Source organism: Coturnix japonica, chromosome 7 (genome assembly GCF_054131305.1).
Source record: "Coturnix japonica strain WE chromosome 7, WE-NBRP24, whole genome shotgun sequence".
In the NCBI taxonomy this organism is placed as follows: Eukaryota; Metazoa; Chordata; class Aves; order Galliformes; family Phasianidae; genus Coturnix; species Coturnix japonica.
In genome coordinates, this window is record NC_140669.1 from 15,615,333 (window position 1) to 15,637,239 (window position 21,907).

The following is a 21,907-nucleotide window of genomic DNA, read 5'->3' on the forward strand; positions in this document are numbered from 1 at the left end:
ATACATAGTGGAAATCTATTCTGTGATTCATTTTAACCTTTATAGATTAAAAAATTCCCCACAGCCTTAAAAGACCCTTTTGTCTTCTTGCCTCAGGACAGCTGATTTATCTTCAAACTTTGGAGACTGTTGTACTATTGTGCACATTTTTTTTTTTTTCCAAAATTCATTTTTTTCCTTTTGACTAGATTTGTTTAACTTGGTTCTAGTTGAATTACATACTAACTTGAGTTTAGACAGCATATCAAGATGTTGCATCTTCTTAGCTTACTGAATGGTTAGTCGTATGAATGCATTGGTCTGTGATTTCTGGTTAGTGTACTTTAACCCTTCCCACTGATTTCTTTAGATTAGCAGTAGGATTTGGCTATACATAGCAGGATGCTCAAGAAGCAAAATCAGAAGTCTTCATATGTTGTTCTGCAGGGTTATTCATTCATTTTTCTTCATCATCTAGCTCTGTGGTTCTGTTAGTTTTTCTATGCTATTTCTTATTTTAAATCTTTTACTTCTCCCTTTCCATCTCATTCCACAGGTATTTCAGGATTCATTAAAAATTAATTCCTGCATCACACTTTAAAGCACACCTGTCTTTCTTCTACATTAGATGAATTAAATTTTTTGCAACATCAGTGTTACACCTTGATTAAGTTACAGCCCTGAATTCAATTGGGTGTCATGTAGTCTTAGCTAGATATAAGATGTTATTGGTTTTATAATTGTATTTTATGTTACACTTACTTTCCACTAAACCTTTTACTTCCTATGAGAAAGAGGACTTTTCTTTAATGCAAACTGGCATACAGAATGTTTATGTGGTGTTGAAAGAAACATAGTATGGACAGAGTGTACACCTATTCTTTTGTTGTTGTTGTAGTAGTTGTGCATTGTCTTTAAAGCTTAACCAAGTAACAGGTCTTCTATGTAATTATTCCTGATAAACACACCAACCAAAGCATCTTCCCTCTTCCTTTGAAAATGAATTGGTTCTAGTTGTTTATGCTTACTGCCTGCAATCATGACAAAAACTCATCAGCTTCTGAATTTGTAGTTGGTTATTACAGTCCATCTTTTGTGTAAATTAAGCAGGATTTCCTAATCAGAACAATCATGAATGGAGAATTATTAAATTAACTGTAGTTTGGAAAAAAAATGATCTTTCCTTTTGTGTACTCACTTCTACTGTTACTTCATTTGTAGGTAACTTTCAAAGCATCGAGATACTCAGTTTCACCAGACTTAAGATATGTTCTTCTTGCATACGATGTAAAACAGGTAAGCCAACAATTCACTTTTATCGTATGTATTGACGGATCAGCAGGAAACAGGTTCACTGTTGTTTGGTTCTCTGGTTTTGTTGTGGAAGGTTCCTGTTTGATTCTTTCATGAAAAATTCTTTCTCCTTGCTGTTTCTCTTCTTCATTATTCCTTACTATATGAAAGAGTTCTTCTAATCCTTCATATTGACTTAATTTCCTTATTTGATCTGCTGAAATTCTTGTTTTGGGTGGCTTTGTTTATATTTTCTTAGCAATATAGCCAGTATGGAAAAGTGGCAAATTATGGAAATATCCATTGCTCCTCACTAGACTTAAATGCAATAGTGTCAGTGTTGAAGTTGTCCCTCAGTAAGTGTGATCCACTGACATGCAAACAGTAGTGATTGGGGTTGGCTTTGGATGAGGCTTCTGATGCTTACTCTGTAGTCCTGTTATTGCTCTCGTGGCTTTCAAACCAGAACAATGTTTATGTGCTCTAGATGTGGTAGTGACATTGCTAAGACTGGTTAGTAGCATGGTTTTGTCAGCTCAATTCTCTGTTCTTTTTAATGCCACTGAATTTTCTCACATTCTGAAAAGACTCTTTTCCGTAAGGTAGGTGGGAAAATCACCAAAAAGTGTGTGAATATTCTTTCAAAATTTAGTAAAGTTGTTGTTGTAAATATGTGGTAAAAGGCATTTTTTCTCCAAATTTTCCAGTTCTTGAGAAATTTGTTAGGCTCATGAGGCACTTCCATGTTTTCTCTAAATCCTTGTGGGACAAGGTGTACAATGTATTGGGAAGCCTCTGTATTTCCTTGTTGCTAATATTTCTTGTATCACAAAGGACTTAAGATAGTGTTAATTTTTCTTGAGCTGCCTTGTGTTTTTCCTCAGTCAGAGTCTGATTTACTGGTTCTAGAAGGGAGGATATCCTCTCATCTTCCTTTATCTAGTTGTTCACCATCATTTGTTAAATTAGTTGCCTAATTAAAAAAAAAAAAAAAAAGCTTTGTAAATAAATTGGAGATCTTAAAGTAAGTAGCAGGAGAACTGGGGCTGACTCCTCAGAAGAACACATTTGAATGTAGGACAATACATTTGAATATATCTGAAATGAGGATTTGCTTCTTGTTGCATATTAAAACACAGTGGTTTTTAAGTGTTAATGGATCAAATGTATTAATCGGGAGTTTTTTTGAATAAGCTAATGTGCTTCAGCTGAACAGGTTGAAAAAAATAGAGGCAATTGTTTCTTCAAGACATTTTGTCATGGAGTTATAATTAGAAATGAGGTTATTTTGATGTTTTGATTCAAAATAAATGTTGAGTTAAATTTAATAGTTGAATATTTATTTTACTATTGTCAGCATTTTCTTTATTTTATGCTTGGATTGGCAAACTGTAATTAAATGTGCAGTTGTTTCAGCACAGTTAAGAATGTCCTCTATGCATAACAGCACAGAAATCTATTTGAAAATAAGGCATCTTTGAATAGAAAACTAATAATTGAATGAATCATTTAAACCATGCTTAAAGAAAGGACAAAACTGTTTTATTTGTCATAGCAGCTGTTTTAGTGTAGCTCTGTAAACTTGGAATTCCTTTGCTGTGGAATTCAAAGCATTGTAAATTGATTTCTGGACATTAAGATCCCTCCATTTTTATCATAGCAGATCACAAGATGTAAGACAGCTTTTCTGGCATATGTACTGCAGCAAAACTCTCTGGCAAATTCCTTTTTTTTTAGCATAAGTCTTTCACAATTTTAGAGGTCCTTTCTTTGTGCTCTTTGCTGTATTACTCCAAGCTTCTGAAATGCTTTCTTCAATTCTCCAAGTATTTGACTTTGCCAAAACTGGCTTGGATTGTAGTTCTGACTTGCTCACTCACTGTGACTTGATCAGCATCACTGAAAAAGTCTCATTTTTACAAGGCAACCAATCAGTAAGTAGGAATGAATCTGAGAAATTAACACACGTGTTCTTGCTGAATGTCCTACCAACCTGATTCTTCTGGGACCGTGTGAATGCAGCAGCAGGGAAACCTTTGTGTGTACTGTATGCAGAGGGGGATAGTTCTGCAGTGAAAAGAACTTTTTGATTTTTCTTTGAAGGTTATCAAGGTATGAGCAGAGAATGGGATACTCTGAGAGTTCGAACATCTAAGCCAGTTGAGATTTCGAGAGGAAAGGTTATTTCTCTGTTGCTTTTAATAAAGTGTGTGTTAAAATGACCTTTAAACATCTTCTCACTCTGCTGGTGGTATTATTCACAACTGCCAAAAACTGACTTATACTTTTGATTAGAAAATAGAAATCAAACATTCTGTTCTTGTGCTAATGGTAAAGGATGGGGCAGTGAATGTACAATTTGGTAGCACAATGAGCACTCATATGCAGAGAATTTCTTTTTGCCGGTGGGGATTTTGTTCATCTCTCAGCAGAAGGTTTTTCCTGGAGACCAAGTGAAACTAAAATAAATTTTATTCTAGATACAAATAGGTTTTTTTTTTATCATGGCCACCATAGGCATCTTCTTACCATGTTTTTGCTAGAATGTAGTATGTCCTGGAAGAGCAAATGAATAAGTAAATGGGGATCAGTGTCTCTTTTTCTTTGTAAGTCCTTTTGTTATCCTCACTTGGTTTAATAATTTCTTTCCTTGTGACATACTCTTGATTTCTTTTGGTTTCCCCTACAGAGTACCATTTCCCTCTTCCAGCTTTCAAATTCCTATTGAATACCAACTTTCAGGATTTCTTCTTTATTCTCTTTCCTATTACTAATGCTTATTTTCCTCTTTCAGTGTATATTGTATGATTTGTGGTTTGGTTTTAGCTTTTGGTTCAGAAACACAATAAAATATCAATATTTATCTCTAGTCTGGAAGGATAAGGATTTATAAATTCTCTAAAATAGAAAATGCTTTTCCTGAGCTGGGGCTTCAAACTGTAATGTCTTTTAGCTAGAGGATTTTAATAAAACAGTGTGTTTAGCTTGTAGCAATGTAAAAAAATAATAATTCTTATGGTAAGATCAGGATAAAAAAATTAATGCTCTACACAAGGGAGGAGAAAAGCAGAGCTGTGGATCTGAATGCGTGGAATAAAATAGTTTTCAAAACTGTTACTGAATATTTGTTAAGTTACTGCACTGAAGGGAAGAGTTCAAAAGCAAAGAAACCCTAAGAGAAAGAAGTTAGTTATCTGCTGTGTGTTAATGCCTGTCATCACTTTGCTGCTGTAATCTCTGTTTTTAGAGGATAATGGTAGGGAATACTCACCACAGTCTCTGGAAAATGGAGAGGGAATATCAAGAAGGGGTGTGCTCATCCAGCTCTTAGACTGTTTCTGATACAGGCAGTGCATCAAGTGCACTGAAGGGCTCTTCAGGAGTTATCTATATAGAAGAATCCATAACAGGAAAAAATTCAGTGCAGTCTTAAACTACGATTATCTTGATCAGCTTTAGGAGATTGACTTTCTATTAATTAAGTGAAAACTAAATGTTCAGTTGTTGATAATCTTCTCAGTGAAATTAATTATTAGATTTTTTTGTTTGTTTGTTTGTTTGAAAATTAAGGGATAAAGAAATTGTCCTACGTTATTTCTCTATTTTAGTCGAGGCACTGTTTGGTGTTAAATACTTGGAACATGTGCAAATGTTTTCAACAAGATTTTTATGTAGTGCTTCTGAAAATCTGACTTTGAAGAGCATTATCTGGAGAACAAGCTGAAGTTTGGTAACATACAGGAAAAAAAAGATTAAATGAGGGCTGTCTTCCAACACAGAAAACATATTTACTCACAGGATCTCTCCCTTCAAAAGACTTCTTATATCAGTTGTATCTAGACAGCATTTCATGTACTGCTATATATGAAATAAATATCTGACATAAAATTCCTATCAATTTTTTTTCCAGAAATGCATATTTCTTCACATGAACTCACTATTTATGTCTTTCATAGGTCATTTTCTCTAACTAAAAAAGCAAATAACCTAGAAGATTAAATATTATGCCTGATCTGTAATATCAGAGAATTAGAACGTCCTCTGAAATTTAATTAGTGTTCAGCAGATTTGAGGAAAGCAAACCAAGCATATGGGTTGAAAACACATTCCTCTTAAGAAAATTACTGGAAGTATTTTTTGAATGAAGACCATGGTAAAGAAAGAAAGCATGGGATTCCCAGTCATATCTTGAACTTCAAACTATTAATTATTCCCAAATAGTAGCATATGGAAGCATATGTGATAAACCTGGGTTTGCATAATGTTTCTCACCTCTTACTGAGCCTCCCAAATCTTGACACTATGCATTTGCATCCTCTTACAGTTGTCCTCTTTTGGGTTTGTGTAGTCCTTTTGTGCAAAGTGAGCAGTAAGTCCAACAAGCTGAGAATCAGTGGAGCTGAAAAATGGGAAGAAGTGTGAACAGGCACCATTAGGGCTATGATATCTGTGCAGTTCTGATACCTGCCAATTTGAGATCTCTTTCTGCTTATTTGATGCTCAGGGTGTTGGAGAGGCTTTGTTTAGAGGACTGATGCATGAAGCTAAGACACTGGACACAGCTCCAAGTATGCAACTGAAATGGGAAACAGCAGCAGCTTTCCAGCATGTAACCATGCTGTCACTTCATACTAGCACAAGAAAATAGTTGTTTTCAGTCTCCCTGCTCTGCAGAAATGTATGCTGCAGATGGAGTTTATAACATCCAGTAGTGCTAAAAAGTGTTTGGTGAACACCAAAATGAGATAACAAAAAAAGAATATGCAATGAAATGCATAGATTTTTTTTTTAGAGTAATGTAAACTGGCATGCGCTAATTAGACCCATATGCCTGTGGTACTTAGCAGATACTTCTTCAACAGAATACACACGTTGCTATGGCAATCGCTTTGTTTGTCAAATGTTAAGTAAGCTTCAAAAAAAGAAGAAGAAAGCCTTGAAATGTTATTTTCTGTTGTGACTAGTGTCTTCAACCCACACACAGTTGTTCTGAAATAACGTACAGTCTCCTAGTATATAGGATTCATCTTAAAGAAGAGGCAGGGGCAACATTACTGAAAAAGGTGATTTCTGCATTGCTTGGTGTCTGCACTTGTCTGCTCTCATTAAATAGGCTTCCCTCAGCCCTTTCACCTGACACTGTTGTGCCAAATGTGTGGCATTGTTTGCCCAAGCTGTGTTGCACTTTCCTGACTGTTCTCTGAGGTCGTATCTTGTCTTTACTTAGTGTCTAAGATAGCTTTAAGTCTGTGGGATGATTCATTTTACTGTATGGCCCCAGTGAATGGGACATTCCAGCCAGTCATCATACACAGCTACAGAAAATGTTTGGTTTTGTGAATTTATGGTGCAGAGATGAAAGTGTAGTTTCTTTGGAATATCATCTACTTCCTAGCTCAGCTGTTACATTGAAGGGCAGGTTTGGGATTGGTGGATTGCTTCCCTTCCGTTCCAGAAGTGGAGGAACACTGGTATGATCCACATGTACATGGCCAGGTACCCACTGACTGAAGCCACTCTAGAAATACTGGAGCAACTGTTAATTATTTCAAATGCTGAATTGGAGTTGCATCTGATTAGCTTCCAATTTGAATAGAGTTTTGTTTCTGTTGTTTTTTCTTTTTCTGAGATAAAACTTCAGAATGCCTTCTTTGGCATTCAATGACCTCATTGCAGCCTTTCAATACCTGAAGGGAACTTACTCCCAGGAGGGGAGTAAACTCTTCGAAAAGGCTGATAATAGCAGGACTAGGGGAAATGGTTTTAAGTTAAAAGAAGGAAGATTTAGGTTGGATGTTAGGGGGAAGTTCTTTACTAGGAGAGTGGTTAGGTCCTGGAACAGGCTGCCCAGGTTGTGGATGCCCTGTCCTTGGAGGTGTTCAAGACCAGGTTGGACAGGGCCCTGGACTCATTTGGAGATGCAACTTTGTGGTGTACTTCTTGCTAAAAAACAAGTATTTCTGCTAAATATGTTTTCGCTATTGGGGAAATAAGTAAATATTTGGTCCTTTATGTATCTGTCAACATTTCAGATATCATACTATGAGGTTTTATCACATGAGCTATTAGCTGTGAAGTTGAAGGTGCTGTATGTATGTGTGTGCATAAATAAGTGGAGGGTAAGAAAGGAAAGTTGTCTGTATAGAAGGATAAGTGCAATGTATTTTGGCTGTTTATGTATGAATATAGCTTGCACTTGGTATATTTCAAGTTTGCGGAGCTTTTATTTCATTCACCAGTTACTATCATCAAACTCTTCACAATGCTGCAGGAAAGCTTTTTAAATTTATCATCTGAAATAACTCATGTTAACTTACAGCCTACTTAGACATCATGTCTGTTCCTCTGCATGGTAACTGCAGGTTTGTTGAATGTGTTATTAGATCTTAAAGTGTTCCACGTTGCTGAACTCTTGCTTTAGTGAATAACTTTGGAGAGGATAAACTGATCATAGCATGTGAGAATGGGGAAAATTTTTACACAGTATTACATAATTTACCACATAATTTGTGTATTAATCTTTCAAAGTTTGTAACTTGTTTCTAAGATATTAATTGAAGGAAGTGTACTAGGGAAGGACCTTGAAGGTGATATAAAGAGACACAAATGAGTTTTGTGTTTCATTGAGTTAGTTGTCTGTATTTAATCTAACAGTCCTCTGGGCAGGTTTACCTTTTTGGCATAAAAAAATCTCTCTTCCATCTCATTTTTCTTTTTTATATCAATGCCTGCATAATCTGCTGTGGATATTTTCAGGCTAAAGAGTGGCCTAAGTATCCTTGACTTGAGCAGTGATTATACTTCTCATGAAGTAACACACTGTGATAATGCCCTTGAAATCTGGGATTCGGTACTTGACTTCTTAGCTTCTATGTTCTAAAGAAATGATGAAGAGCTGGCTCCTGATTCCATTGTCTTCACTGACTTGATTCAGTGGTGATGGATCAAGCTTTTAATGTATAACATTCAAGAACTAAATAAAGCTTTCAAACTATTTTCTCTATTCAGTTAATGGTGATCATTCTGAGGCTACATTTTCTTGAGAAAAAGCTTGATAGGTGAGAAATTGAAGAAAGACAAATAGGAAGAGCTGGCAAGCTTTCTGATGTTTGAGTATGCTTGAAATACTCCAGTCTGTTTTGAAAGTATTTTTGAGCCTGCTTGAAAGTTATAGGTGAATGTATGAACAGAAGACTTTTTAAGTGAAACCATCACTGTTTACAATCATTCTTTCAGTGTGATCATATTATAGAGCATTTGGAATCCAGGGTTCCAGTCAGATGACACCATCCATGGTCTGCTGCTGCATGGAAGTTCTAGTGAGAGCAGAAGCCACAAATGTTTCCATATACACAATTATGATATTTGAAAGCCACATGTTATAGAAATATGTCATGGAACAATGAATTATTATAGCAGTTGAAAAATGAATAGTCATCTGTACTAGAAGAACGTAGGTGGTTGTATGGAAAATTTCTGTTAAATGTTTTGCATCAGAAGTTCGTTCACATTGCAGTTGGTGCTTTCATTTCCAGGGTTCTGGAATCTTCAATGAAATCTTAATTTGAAATTCCTTACCTTGTCAACCAGTAAATAATAAGTGCTAGGTAAAAATACAGAGAATTATTTACTAGAATTGGAGACTAAAAAATGGTACTACTTCCAGTTCTTTTTTGAGTTAACTATGACAGCATGTGGTCTCAATATAAAAAAAATTGATACCATAATAATTTTTTTAATAGAAAAGTTTAGGTTAGTGTGAATCCTCTGGTTCCTGGGGAACTGTACTGGTTCTCAAAAACAGCACTGACAGAGTGGTATTGGAAAATAAATGAGATTAGTCAAGCTGTCTGGGCACTACTCATCATTTGGATGAACAGTGGTCTTGGGCAATGCTTTACTTTAAAAAGATATATTTCGTAACCTAATAAAGCTACTATTTCTAAGGTATGATTATAAGTCTTACCAAACTGAACTTTTCCATTTAAAGAAACACTGAAATCAGACTTCCCTTTTTTTTTACTGAAGACTTTTAGACTCTTCCTTCTATGGGATTTGAGGGCTTTCACAGTGGACATAATGCTGTAGAAGTGATCGCAATTTTCAGTAAATGTTTTGTTATTTCAATTGTTTTATTTTTCCGACTGAACTTCAAAGGCTTCTAAATGTTGTTATTTCTTCAATTTTTTAGGCTGGTTTCCCAAAATAACCATGTATAACTTATTTGTATTTTGTTCATCTGCCAACTTGATCAGGGTATTAGAATTGACCCTCTTTATTTCTTAGCAACCCATCTGCCCGGCAGGTGTGTGTTTGTTAGTGACACAAAATTGATTCAGTGTAATGTAATGCAGTTGGGTTTTATATAAGCATTATATTTGACATTATATCCCTGGTAAAATAAATAAATAAATAAATTGCAGCATGGACAAGTTAGAGAACTTCACATTAACTCACAGTGGCAGGAAAGGGTTAATTTTCTCCTTGCTTCTTTAGTTAACTGAGACTTTATCTGGCTTAGCATTAAATGGCCTCAGAAATCTACAGACCTGCTTTGCCTTTGCAGTCTCAAATGTAAAACAGACAGAATCTCCCTGATCAGATCACTGTTAAGAAAAGTCATTTATTTGGCCTAACAACTTTGACCGTATCCTGTTAAGCCAAGGAATTATTTATTTTCAGTAGCTTATGGGATTTTGTAAAGGGGAGCCTGCATTTTTTTTTGTGTGTGCTTGCAGTTTTTCTTAGGTGTACATTTTACAATTCATTAAACCAGCCGTACAAATTAATCATCTTTGGTGCCACTGCAGAATTGTCTGAATGTGCTTGTGTATGTTAATTAGTTGGTGCTAGCTTTGATTAGAGGTAGAAATTATGGCTATGGGTTGTGACCTGTTTGAAGGATGTGACTAGTTTGCTCATTTTATTAACAGTGAATGCATCAATAAATGAATGGTAAAGTTTCATTAAGTTTTGTGGTTCTACTAAGATGCATGATACTTAACAGAGTACATAGTAACTCTCAAGATCAAGGACCTTTGGGTTGAAATATTAGTGGCACTCAGTACACAAAACAAATTATATCCTGCTAGGGAACCAATTATCCTTTGGTTATAGATGGACGCTTTTGAATGTGAGCAGAACGCACCTGGATGAATTGACTTCCTGAGATACTCAAAGTGAATTAAAGATAAAACTGTTTAAATTTTAATGGTAATTTTGTACAAGTTCTGTTCTCATTATTCTTTATGAACTCTATATACTTAGGCATTTCTACCTATCTCTTTTCAGTGTTTCTGTATGTTTATGTATTTTTAATGTCTTCTGGTAAGAATGTTTCAAACAATCTGTTTCATCATCACCTGCTATGAGAAGAGATACTCACTTGACTGAATTTGAAATAGAGTTCAGCCAAATTTAAATTATTTTAAGAGTCTACAACACATAGCCATCAAGTTCAAAGGCAGAATTTCAGATCTGTAGCAGATATTAACTTTCAAGCTGACATTTCTTTTCTCTAGCAGTGATTGCATTTGCAGATTCTGCATAAGTGGTACACTGAGTAAAGTGAAAGTTTAATTATAAAGGGAAACTTAATTGAATATTTCTGTTTGATTAATAATAGAGAAGTAGGAACATTGTGTTTGATTTTAGACATAAGCCATGTAAGAGGTGCTGAAATATTGCTGCTTGTGAGTGAAACTAGCTAGAATGCTAAGGTGTGCTTTCCTTACTGGGTAACTGTGTTTCTGGTGACTGAATATAGGTTGTGACCTTGCAGTTTGAGTTCCCCTCTATGGGGTGTAAAAGCACAGACAAGAGTCATAGTGAAGGTCACAAGGCTTTTTACTGCAAACTGCAAGTTGGCTGTCAATCTATTCATTATCTTCACTGTAGTGTCACTGTCTCCTAAATAGCAATCCAACAGCTCTGTTTAACTAAGTGAAAAAATACAGGGAAAGGGAACAGGCCAAGCATTGTCCTTTTTCCAGGCCACCCAAGAAAAATAACACACCCAGCAATTTCGGAATCACTGGCACCCAGTTAACATCTTACATAAAAGAATGTGAATCCCATGTAAGCGCAGAGCTCAGTAATAACACTCTGTGTGGAAGCACCATAAAGAAACAAGATGCACAGAATTTTGATTTCTTTAAATACATAAAATATTTCAATTCCTTATTTTGGTTAAAATTGGAGACACTTAAAGCATGTTTTTCAGTATTCTTGGTCTTGATGGATGTGGAATGGTGAGCTTGTGTCTAGAACCCGACACAGTCTTTTTGATTGATAGATAGATAGATTTTATTTAGGGGATGGCAGAGGGCTGTTGGTTCTTGTTTGTATTGACTCATAACAAAAATTAGGGGAATCCAGTTTTCAACACTAAAACATAGGGATTCCCAGCAGAGAATTTGTTTTGATTTTCAGTAACATTATTTAGCTTCATTGACTGATACTTATAAGTGGCTACAAATGTTCCACTTTTTCTATTCTATTTCTGGCAACAGCAAGGTTTAGTAGAGCGCTAACACTGCTTGGCAATCTGATAGAGGCTGACCAAGTGATGATACTTTGTATCTGCACCTTAGGAAACTTGTGCTTTTTTACAGAGCTATGCTACATCTAACTGGTCTATCTAACCCTTATGTTTTTACTATGGAAATTGAAATAGAAGCTTCTGAAATGAATGCCAGTGCAGCATAGGAAAGGGGAGAAGAACTGTAATGTATGTAATGGCAGACAGACTTTGTTACATTAGTGTTCTCTATGTCTAAGATAGAGCATAGTTTTACACATGCGTGAGTTGTCTCCGAACACAATTCAAGAACCCACTCTTAAACTTAGCAGTGCCTTTTCAAATAAATTGAATTAGTGTCTTCCAGTAGAAGGTCACACAGAAGTTGCTGTAAGATTTCCAGAGATGCCAGATTTGTTTTGCAAGTAAGACTTTTTGCTATCCTCTGTATGAAAGAGTTCTGCATGGGATGTATTTCAGAGAGAGCTTTTCTTGCTGACAGCATCACTTGCTGGTAGCCGGGTCCTGCCCTTTCCTGAAGGGCTGTGGCAGAGCAGAGGGATAGCTTCCCTCCCCCTGAGGCATTCAGCTCATTATTCATGTCAGAATGACCCTAAAACAGGGTCTGCTCACTCCAGGGGATGCCTGAGGCCTAGCAGCTCTTCTGTATACTTCTATTCGGTCTTCGGTATCAACACTTCTTGTCTTTATGTTTTGCAGAATAACAGGCCCATCTTTTACCTACACACAGGTTGTTAGGACTCTGGGTTGTAACTCTGGGCAAAGAAGAAAGATGAGTTGACTTTAGATTATGACAGTGACTAAATGGATTTTTTTAGAGATGTTCAAAATCATACAGAAATGATGATAGTGATTTGTTAATCACTGAATAATGACTCCATTAATACGAGAATATATTATTATAATAGTTACTTTTGGTCTTAAAGAGTAGAAAAGTATAACATTATCCTCTTATATACCTGTATCAGTTTTATGTATTGCCTGCAATAAAGCATGTTTTCTTACTCCTTTTTTAGTATGTTATATTGCAAATAATCTGTTTGTACCTTTCATCTTCTTATCCTTAAATTAGAGTCACAATCCTAACTAAAATCACTGGTGATGGCTTTTATTAATTGAAGAAAGGACAGCTCTGAAAATGGCATAACAATTTAAAAAGTAATCATCTGGGGGAAAAAACATACTCAAAGTGGCCAGTGTTTATTTCCCAATCTGTATACCCTGGTAATCATGTTTATTCTCTGGTAATGACCACAAAATAATCAGAATTAATATATGTTTTGCCCAGGGAAGCTATGGATGGCCCATCCCTGGAGGTGCTCAGGGTCAGGCTAGATGGGGCCCTGGGCAACCTGATTTAGTATGTGTGTCCATGCTCACGAGAAGGAATTGGAATTGGGTGGGCTTTAAGGTCCCTTCCAACCCAAGCCAGTTTTTACTTCAGTCCCTGGTATATCATTGGAAATACTTGCACAAGAAGCAATGTTTATTTGTATTTATAAAGGAGTATATCTTGTTTGTACATAGCCATTCTGTGTATTGGTGCATGTGTACCTGGCACTGCCTATGTTTTTAGGTACATATGCTAGTTTTCCATAATTCCTGTTGCAGACTAGAGATAGACCATACCTGAGACTAGATCCTTAGTTAAATAGTGTCTTTCCCTTTTCTTGGAATTCATTATTTCATTTAAGATACTTTTAATTCACAACAAAGCCAAACATCCATCCTGGGTAAAGATACCACAGTAATACTGTAAAACACTGAGTGGTGTTTGCATTTTTTTTTTAATTTTTTTTTTTTTTTGCATATTCCTTTCATCTTCTACAAAATGGAGTGTGTGCTATATTACTATGAATTACTTTCAGCAATGCCAAATTTTTCTCTTTGATTTCCTCAGAACATAAGGATGTGCAGTGGCTGCTTTATGTAATGGCCTGTTTAATGAGTATGGTGTCATCTAAGTTGAAGCTTCAATTTCAGTTTTTCTGATACCAGCAATGCTTCAATCTTAGAAGATGGAATATTATGTGTACATATATAGTACTGAATTTTTTTCTTTTATCAGATCTTAATTTTCACATGTACCCAAAATCAAATGGAAGCTTGTATAGATGTATTACATCACTTCAGTGGAAGTAATATGACCATTCGGTGGCTGACTTCATCTGAAGAAGGACTGCAGAATGAATATGTGGGGATTTGAGTGTGCGTATATTTGTACGTAGAGATCCCTCTTCACTCCACGTTGCCCTTTTTTGGAAGTATCCATATGTGCAGTTTCTGTTTCCTCAGTGGAGAAGTGAGTTTCTTGCTCTGCCCAGGGCAAGCCTGGGATCTCATTTAGTTGGGCTCTGAGCCATGGGCTGGCAGACATGTTTGGGTTGGAAGGGACCTTTAAAATAATCTAAGGTCTACACATTTGTAAAGTTTAAATACACTTGAAAAGAAATGTGTGCCCCGGTGGCACAGTGGTTAAGGACGCCGCCTTGCAACACTGGGGCCCGGAGCTCGAATCCCCCCTGTGGCGCAAGTGGTAGAAGTGCTGCTCGAATCCCGGGGGCTGGACTCGATGATCTCTAAGGTCCCTTCCAACCCGCACAAGACTATGAAACTATGAAATGAAATGAAGAAGAATGACTTTGATGTACCTGCATTCCTTATTTTTGAAGTTCAAAGGCCCTTCTAACTTGAGATTAGATGCAGATCGGTTCTTGTAGTAGTCTGAAACAACAACAGAAAGGGTATTTTCAGAGACCTTTCTTTAGTGTGTTTTCTCTGCTTTTCTTCTTTTCTTCCAGCTCTTTATATAAAACTTCATGCTCATAGTGTATTTAATTCTGTGAAATTTTGTTGCATAACAGCCAGAGATGTTTCTCTAAATGACAGGTAATAACAGAGCACAGCACATTTAGAAAACTCAGACTATGTAACCCCAAGGTTATATGTATTTAAATCTTACTTCATTACATTTTCTATGAGACAGAACTTCCCAATCTGAAAAGGCTTCTTATGTTTTTCTCTCATTAGTTGCCATACTTTAAAGTCAATGCAAATATAGCTGCAAAAAGCATTGATGTACTGAGGCTGTATGTGTTAACTTAACTGCGAGATTCAGTTCTGCATTCTTCATTATTTCAAAAAATACCTTTCCCAGAACAGGTCAGTTTCTTCTCTTGGGAGGACTGACAAAGGCAGATATTGTTATTTATGGAAGTGAATTCTTGTGATTTTTCCCACTGTAAGTTGCCTGGCTTAAAAGCAGATTTGCCCATAAAAATGTCGCTGTGAGTCCAGCTTAGAATCACTTCGGTCTTTGAGTCCTTGCCCCAGGGAGGCCATGAGCCCTGGGCACTGTGGGGAAGGATCTCAGATGCAGAGCATCAGAACATCACAGAATGACCTGGGTTGGAAGGGACCTCAAGGATCATGTAGTTCCAACCCCCCTGCCTAGCAGGGCCACCAAACATACACCTTTACTAGATCAGGTTGCCCAGGGCCCTGTCCAACCTGGGATTGCATCTAACAGGAAAAGGTGTCATACGGCTGTTGGAAACTGGTGTTGTTTGCTGTTATGGGTAGTGACAACCAACTACTATGAAGCTGGTCAGTGTGGGAGCATGATGCATTGCATTGTAAATCTTTGATGTACATTATCAGATCAGGGCTTTAATGAAATACTTGAAACTGATGTCTCTTGATGGAAATAGGGGAGCTATTGTGTTGACAGATGGAGAATTCTATAAATATCAACAAAATTATGAAATATTGAAAGACAAAGGAGAAAAAGTCTATCAGCATAACAGAATTAATTCTCAGGGGAGCTACTTTAGCACAAGCAACACCATCTGTGCAATCAGTTGTGCTGAAATGTCTGTGAACTGTAGTTTTGATATATTCTTTACCAACCAACATAGATGAATAAAATGCAGATAAGTTTTATGTTCTCCTGAATTCAGTGAAGTTGCCTTTTTCTGTTTTGACACGGTATTAGGTTCTTGCAATGCCCTTTTAAATGTCTTAGGAGAAGCGCATGTCGTACAGGAAGCAAACTGTTCTGTATTTTATCAGCTAGATTATCACAAGAGGATCCAAGCCACATTAAGGGAGATGTGTAGTTCTATTGAAGAAATTAAACTTCAGAGATTCTGGCTGGAAACAGCGTTATCAGTAGCCATTGCTGTATACACGATTAGCAGCGCTCTCATCTTATGGGAGTTCAATAAAACGAACAACAAAAAAGAAATAAGCAGTTTTGCAATTACTAAATAATGAATAAATACCTGATATACTTAATTAAGTGGTCTGTTATGTCCCACGACTGTATCATCTAGCTAGATCTTTTATCATTGGAATGTGGAACTTGCTACCTCTGCACTGAAAGAGGGACAAGCAGTCCTATTGAAAGCAAGCTTCATTGGTGGTTGCTGTTGTTGTTTGGTTTGTTTTTTGTTTGTTTGTTTTTTAATGTAGATTTTCTAAGACTAAAAGAAAACACTCTGCTCAACTCAGGTCATTGTTTAAAAGGTGCTGTGGCACAACTGCCTTTGATTAGAAACATGATAGCAAAAGTGTAATTGAAGCCACAACCTGCAGTATTTAATAATATTATAGTATTAGGTAATCCTGTAATTGAAAGCTTCATCACAGAACAAATGGCCAGAGACAGGTCTGTGTATTTTTTAATCACTTTAACCATCCTAACTCATGATTCTCTTGAGGTTCATTGTATGTAAGGCTATCTTCCATTTACGTTATGCACGAGAAATCCATATTGTTCTCAGAAGACACTTTGGCTGTATTCCTGATCGAAGGAAAATTGGCACACTGTCTCTTCTCTGACTGGACCAACAGGTCAGTCAGCAAAGCTGATAAATCTGTTGGCATTTGCATTTCTCAACAGCATTGAAGTGTCAAATAAGAATGAGAGGTGGCAGTTACTTTGGTACAGATGGATTGAAAGATCTTATAAAGTATGTACAAAGAGCTGAAATGCCTTGAAATATCTTGCAAAGAGAAGACCTTTATGTCACTGTCCCAGAGAAATGTTTCAAACACATCTTTGAGAAGTTGTCTTTGTTGCATGTTATGCTTTAAGCTGAGCTACGATCTCCAGCCTTTGTTACTCAATTTTTGTGTTCTATTTAAGTAAAGACAAGGCTTTTCAGACAATTTAACATAAATGGTTGTTAGCCTGGGATCTTAGGCAATAAATTAATGTTTCTATGAAGGCAGTCAACTACCTGTGCAAATTTAACCTTTTAAAATTCTGTTTATCGTCTGCAAATGCAGCACCAGATTAGAGCCGTTTGGTGTGTGATATTCATCACTTTGTTATAACAGCTTTGAGATCACCATGAAGTTGTCTCTTATCCTAAAAGAGTAGCTCTCGCATCATGACCTTTTAATCACTTCATCCTGAAAAGGCCCTTTTCTGCTACAAGAATCTACTTCATGTTACCTTTGTCAAAAGAACTGTAATACCATAAAAAGGCCATTGCAAAGGCTAATATAGAAATATGGCACAATTAAGACAAAATTAGTGAAGATAGGCCTAGTAGACTGGGAGAAGCATCATGGCTTGTTATTAGGAAGTACTGCAGTAAAGAACTAGCTGTGAGCTCAATTGTTGGAAACTGCATGGGGAGGTGATATTTTGCTCAGTTTTGTACCAAGGTAGTGTAACAGAAGGAGAACAGTATGAACCAGCTGGCAGGAGCCAACAGCACCAAAGAAATAACAGAGATGAATAGAGCATGACCTTTAAAACTAAAGATGAAATTTAGCCTTATTTATACTAATGGAACTTACTCTTTTAGACAGTAATTTCTTTTCATGCTGTCTTAATCCATGTAGTCTATTGAAGATGCTGTATTTCTACACTCATAGGCCATTTATCCTATTCCTTATCACTTCATGAGTTCATATAGTCTCTTCATCTCCCTGTGTCATTTGTGAGCAAACAGTATCTGCTGCCTTACTGCTGCCAGTAATTACTTACTGTGATCTTTTCTTCCAAATTATCCCACTGTATGCCTTGATCTCCCATTGCATCCCCATTATTTGTTAGCATCTTCAGCTCATTTCTGTGATCAGAAACTAGACACGATATCTTATGTGTCATACAACTTCAGACTTTATTCTTTTTTTACTTATTTCTTTGCACGTATTTCACTTGAATCAGCTTGTGCACATTTCTGTAAATATTGCCACACGTAGGAATGTGTCTTCAAAACAAGATGTTGGTTTTTTTTTTGACCTTCTCTAATTTCCTTTTTCTCAGTCTGTTTGAATAAATGCAATATGTGAGAAAGATATTATCTCAGACAAACTGAGAAGAAAACCAAATCTTGGCTCATTTCTCTCTTCTGAAAGAGTAAACTAAATTAAACCTTCACAAACACTCTAAGGAGGCTTGTTGCAGTTCTGCTTTCAACAGGCAGTGATGTGTAAAGATAATATAAATTTCTCTTGAGGGATGCCTTTCGCACGGGACTCAGATTGTTCTGGAAGGATCTTGTAGAAAGATCACACTGTTTGAACTGTTGGGAAATATTAAAGCATTTAAATATGTATCTTTCTTAGACAGAATTAGGAACTTCAGCTCCACTGACCAGAAGTAAGCACTGTCACCAGCCTCATATTTCCATGGAGATGAATTTTTGGATGCATTGTCAGAAGTGTCATTTCCCTTATGCAAGTTGGAACAATATATGAATTTTGGAACAAAATATAAGGCAGTTTAACAAATGAAAAATATCTATGAAATATTTGTGAAATGAAATTTTTAATCATGCTGAATTTGAATATGATGCTGCATGAGAATAATGTGTGTATATGTGTATCAACATAAAAGACGTTATGCTTGAGGCTCGCTGGCTTTGCTGTCATATAACAGTGATTTCAGTGAAGTTACATCTGTTTCTTAATGCTGTAGATGATTAAGGCAGGAAAGATTCATATAAATTTTTGCTGTAAGTTATACAAGACTCAAGAAACATTTTGCATAATAGTGTAACTAATAGAATTTCAAATGGCAGAGATATGTGGGGCTTTGCAAAGTAGTGTTGCAAAATGTTATTTTTTGAGTAATTCACTAATCTAAAATTATATATTGAAAAGTGATTGAGTTGTGTATCCAAATACAGGGTGGGCTGTTTTAACTCTTGATTTATCAGAAGTTGTTTCTGCAGTTATTTTCAGCTGCAGTTTGTATCATATTACTGTTCATTACATGAACTGAGTTTAACTGACTGTAATATAATTAGCATTTTGCAGTAGGTGTCTTTTTCTTGAGATAATTAATCTTACTGAAAAGTTATATATGGAATGGCTGAAGCTATAGCAAATTTTTAGAGGTGTCTTTTTTGTTTAAAGAAGATAAATTACGTGTCTGGAAATGCCGATTAAATTTATATCAGTTTGGCAGCAAATAGTTACTGCAGCTGGTAATATTTCATACCCCCAAAGCATTAATGCTAGCAATAAATTATTACCAGTGATTTGCAGTGGTTCTTACCAAACATGACAGGTAATTTATGTAGATTGAAACAAATAAATATGGTGCTTTCAATAGTTATAACCTTGTCATTTAACTTCTGTGCTGCAAATTCATCAGGCTAGCTGAGATTAACTCTTTGCAATTAGATGCAGAGCTTTCAGAAACAAGATATTCCACCTATAAATCCAGAAAACACCTTTAAAAAAAAGTAGAAATACACATGTGGACATCAATATTAGCCAGACTTTTAATCCTGATCAATTCTTTCCCAGAACTGAGTGGGAGCAATTGGATTCATAGATGTGTAGAAATTCTTCTCAGTATTACAGACACTGTTGTTGGTTATTTCTCAGGGCTTGCTCTGAAACCCATTGAAGAACCTGTTGGGAATCTCTGTTTGTATGTCATACTGATCAAATCCTGAAGAATCATAAGCTGCATTTCATGTGTAGGAGGTCAGGGTTGATCATAACAAGAGTTTCCAGGTGTATGAGCTACGAAGCAATGTATCATCAATGAGTTCATAATTAAGGCATGCTGAAAGGATTTGCTGGATTGTGGTGCAAATCCACAGCTCATGAAAGAATTAAATTCTTGCCTTTGCCTGTCCCAGATACAATCCAGATGAAATCAGTCATCAACTCTTCTGATTAAATTTGTGTTTAAGTGCTTGCTGAGTCTAAAACTGTGCAAATATCAACCAAATGCTTCATCTGCCATGAACAGAATGTACCATTTTATTCAGTCCCAGTGTGAACTATATCTGGAGTATGCTCATGTAAGTGTTCAGCTTTAGTAACAAAAGTCGCAGTCGGAGGTTCCACTGTATTTGTTGCCAGGCTTGGAAACCAACACTATTCCCTTTGTTAACACACATTATTATAAAAAATAAACATAAATTAAAAAGTGTTGTTCTGTTACTGTTACGGTGTTTTACTCAGACTATTCATTTGTGATGTAAAAGTTAACTCCCATTGGTTTTGTGCATCTGCACTTTGAAATTGATACTACAGAGCTATAATTGTTTTGCACTCAGGCAGCCACTTACATGAAACCCAAGCTTGGCCTTGCCAGCCATTGTCATCTCAGCTTCTATACTAGCAGCTCATATGCTGGAGAACACACGGAATCATATTGGGCAAACTAATGGAGAACATGAAAGATAATGCAGTTTTAAAGGAAAGTGGATTTCACCTAATAATATTATTGATAGCGTTATTAAATTATTTAACACACCACTATGTTTCTCTCATATTCTTTCTTTGCTTCTTGCACTTGATCATTGTTTGTAGCTTTGCTTCTTCTAGGGCCTCCTTTTTTCTCAGAGGGGGAAAAGATCTCCTTAGTGAAATTTTATTGTAGATTTGGTTTCCAAACTGGATGGGGTTCCATGTGTAATAGGGTAGGAATATTTCCTTTCATAATGATTGGTGAATCTTTATTGTGGCCCTGTAATTGCTTTACCATGGTAACATCTTTTGGTTGGTTTTGAGTACTAGTAGAGTTTTCTGTAATTATTCAAATGCTTAATTCAACTGTAGAAAAGAGGATGAAGGCAAAATCCTACTCGTGTTGCTATTCTTCAAGCTGTGCACAACAGCCATCCGCTCCTTTGTCTGGCACCCACCAAGGCATTTCAAAATCATCCCTACCCATTCCTCTGTTGTATTACACATCAACTTAAAAACCGAGAAATGCCACAGGTGAATGAAGAAGTGAGAGCACTGCAAGACATATTTCTTTTTGTTTCGCTGGTTTGGCATGTCCTTACCCCCATGATTTCTTGATTCACAGATGTCTTATGATATGTTCTTAAAAGGTTATTAACAAAGAAATACTACTGTTAGTTATAGATAAGTTTAGTTGCTGTTGTCATTGTTTTTCACCTGGGCTCAGGAACATTTGTTTTTCAGTAACACTGTTGTTATAGATAGCCTGAAAAGGTGAGACAGGATCTCTGAGAAGAGATGGTATCTTTTATGAGACCAATTGATGTAACCAGAAAAATAGAAAAGCTTTCAGGTACAAAAAATTTCTCACATTGGAATCTGTCAGCTCTGAACTGCTTAATAACATCCTTCTCTGCTTGCGAAGGAAGACAAGCTGTTTCTTCTTCTTTCTCTTTCTGTGAATAATTTTATCTGGGAGTCATGCAAGATATTGGAGCAGTTAAATTATACGTGTATCTTGCTAAGAGAGTATTGCACATTGTTCTGCATCTTGCTGGGCTATACATTGAGCTTCTTGACAATATTTCATTTCTATACACCTTAGAAGGACAGGGACATTCCTTGAAAGATAGAAAATAAAGGGCATATAAAACTTAGAACAATAAAAGTTGACATCTTGATTGATATGTGTAGATTTTTCTTGTTCTTCTTCGATATGTTCTTACTGTTGGCTGTTAGCTGAATAATAGATTGTTACTTCAATATATTTTGACTGGAACTATTTGTCTTGAAGGCACATTTCACTTTTTTCTTTCAGATACTTTATAATATAGTTCTGTAACTTGTGGGTTTTTTCCTACCCAAATACAGATAAATTTTTTAGTGTGGGGTAGCATCATGTGAAGTCCTACTTTCATTTGAGGA

The 21,907-nt window shown here is 36.2% G+C and overlaps 1 protein-coding gene across 2 annotated transcripts in view; it reads left to right on the forward strand.

Moving 5' to 3' along the window:
- The window catches only part of DPP10 (dipeptidyl peptidase like 10), a 290,932-nt gene that overhangs the window by 226,975 nt on the left and 42,050 nt on the right, over nucleotides 1-21,907 (forward strand). For both annotated transcript variants that reach the window (XM_032445899.2, XM_015868601.3), the window contains exon 5: nucleotides 1,201-1,275. In XM_032445899.2, the coding sequence (XP_032301790.1) occupies nucleotides 1,201-1,275 (75 nt within the window). The remainder of the gene's footprint in view (nucleotides 1-1,200; nucleotides 1,276-21,907) is intronic.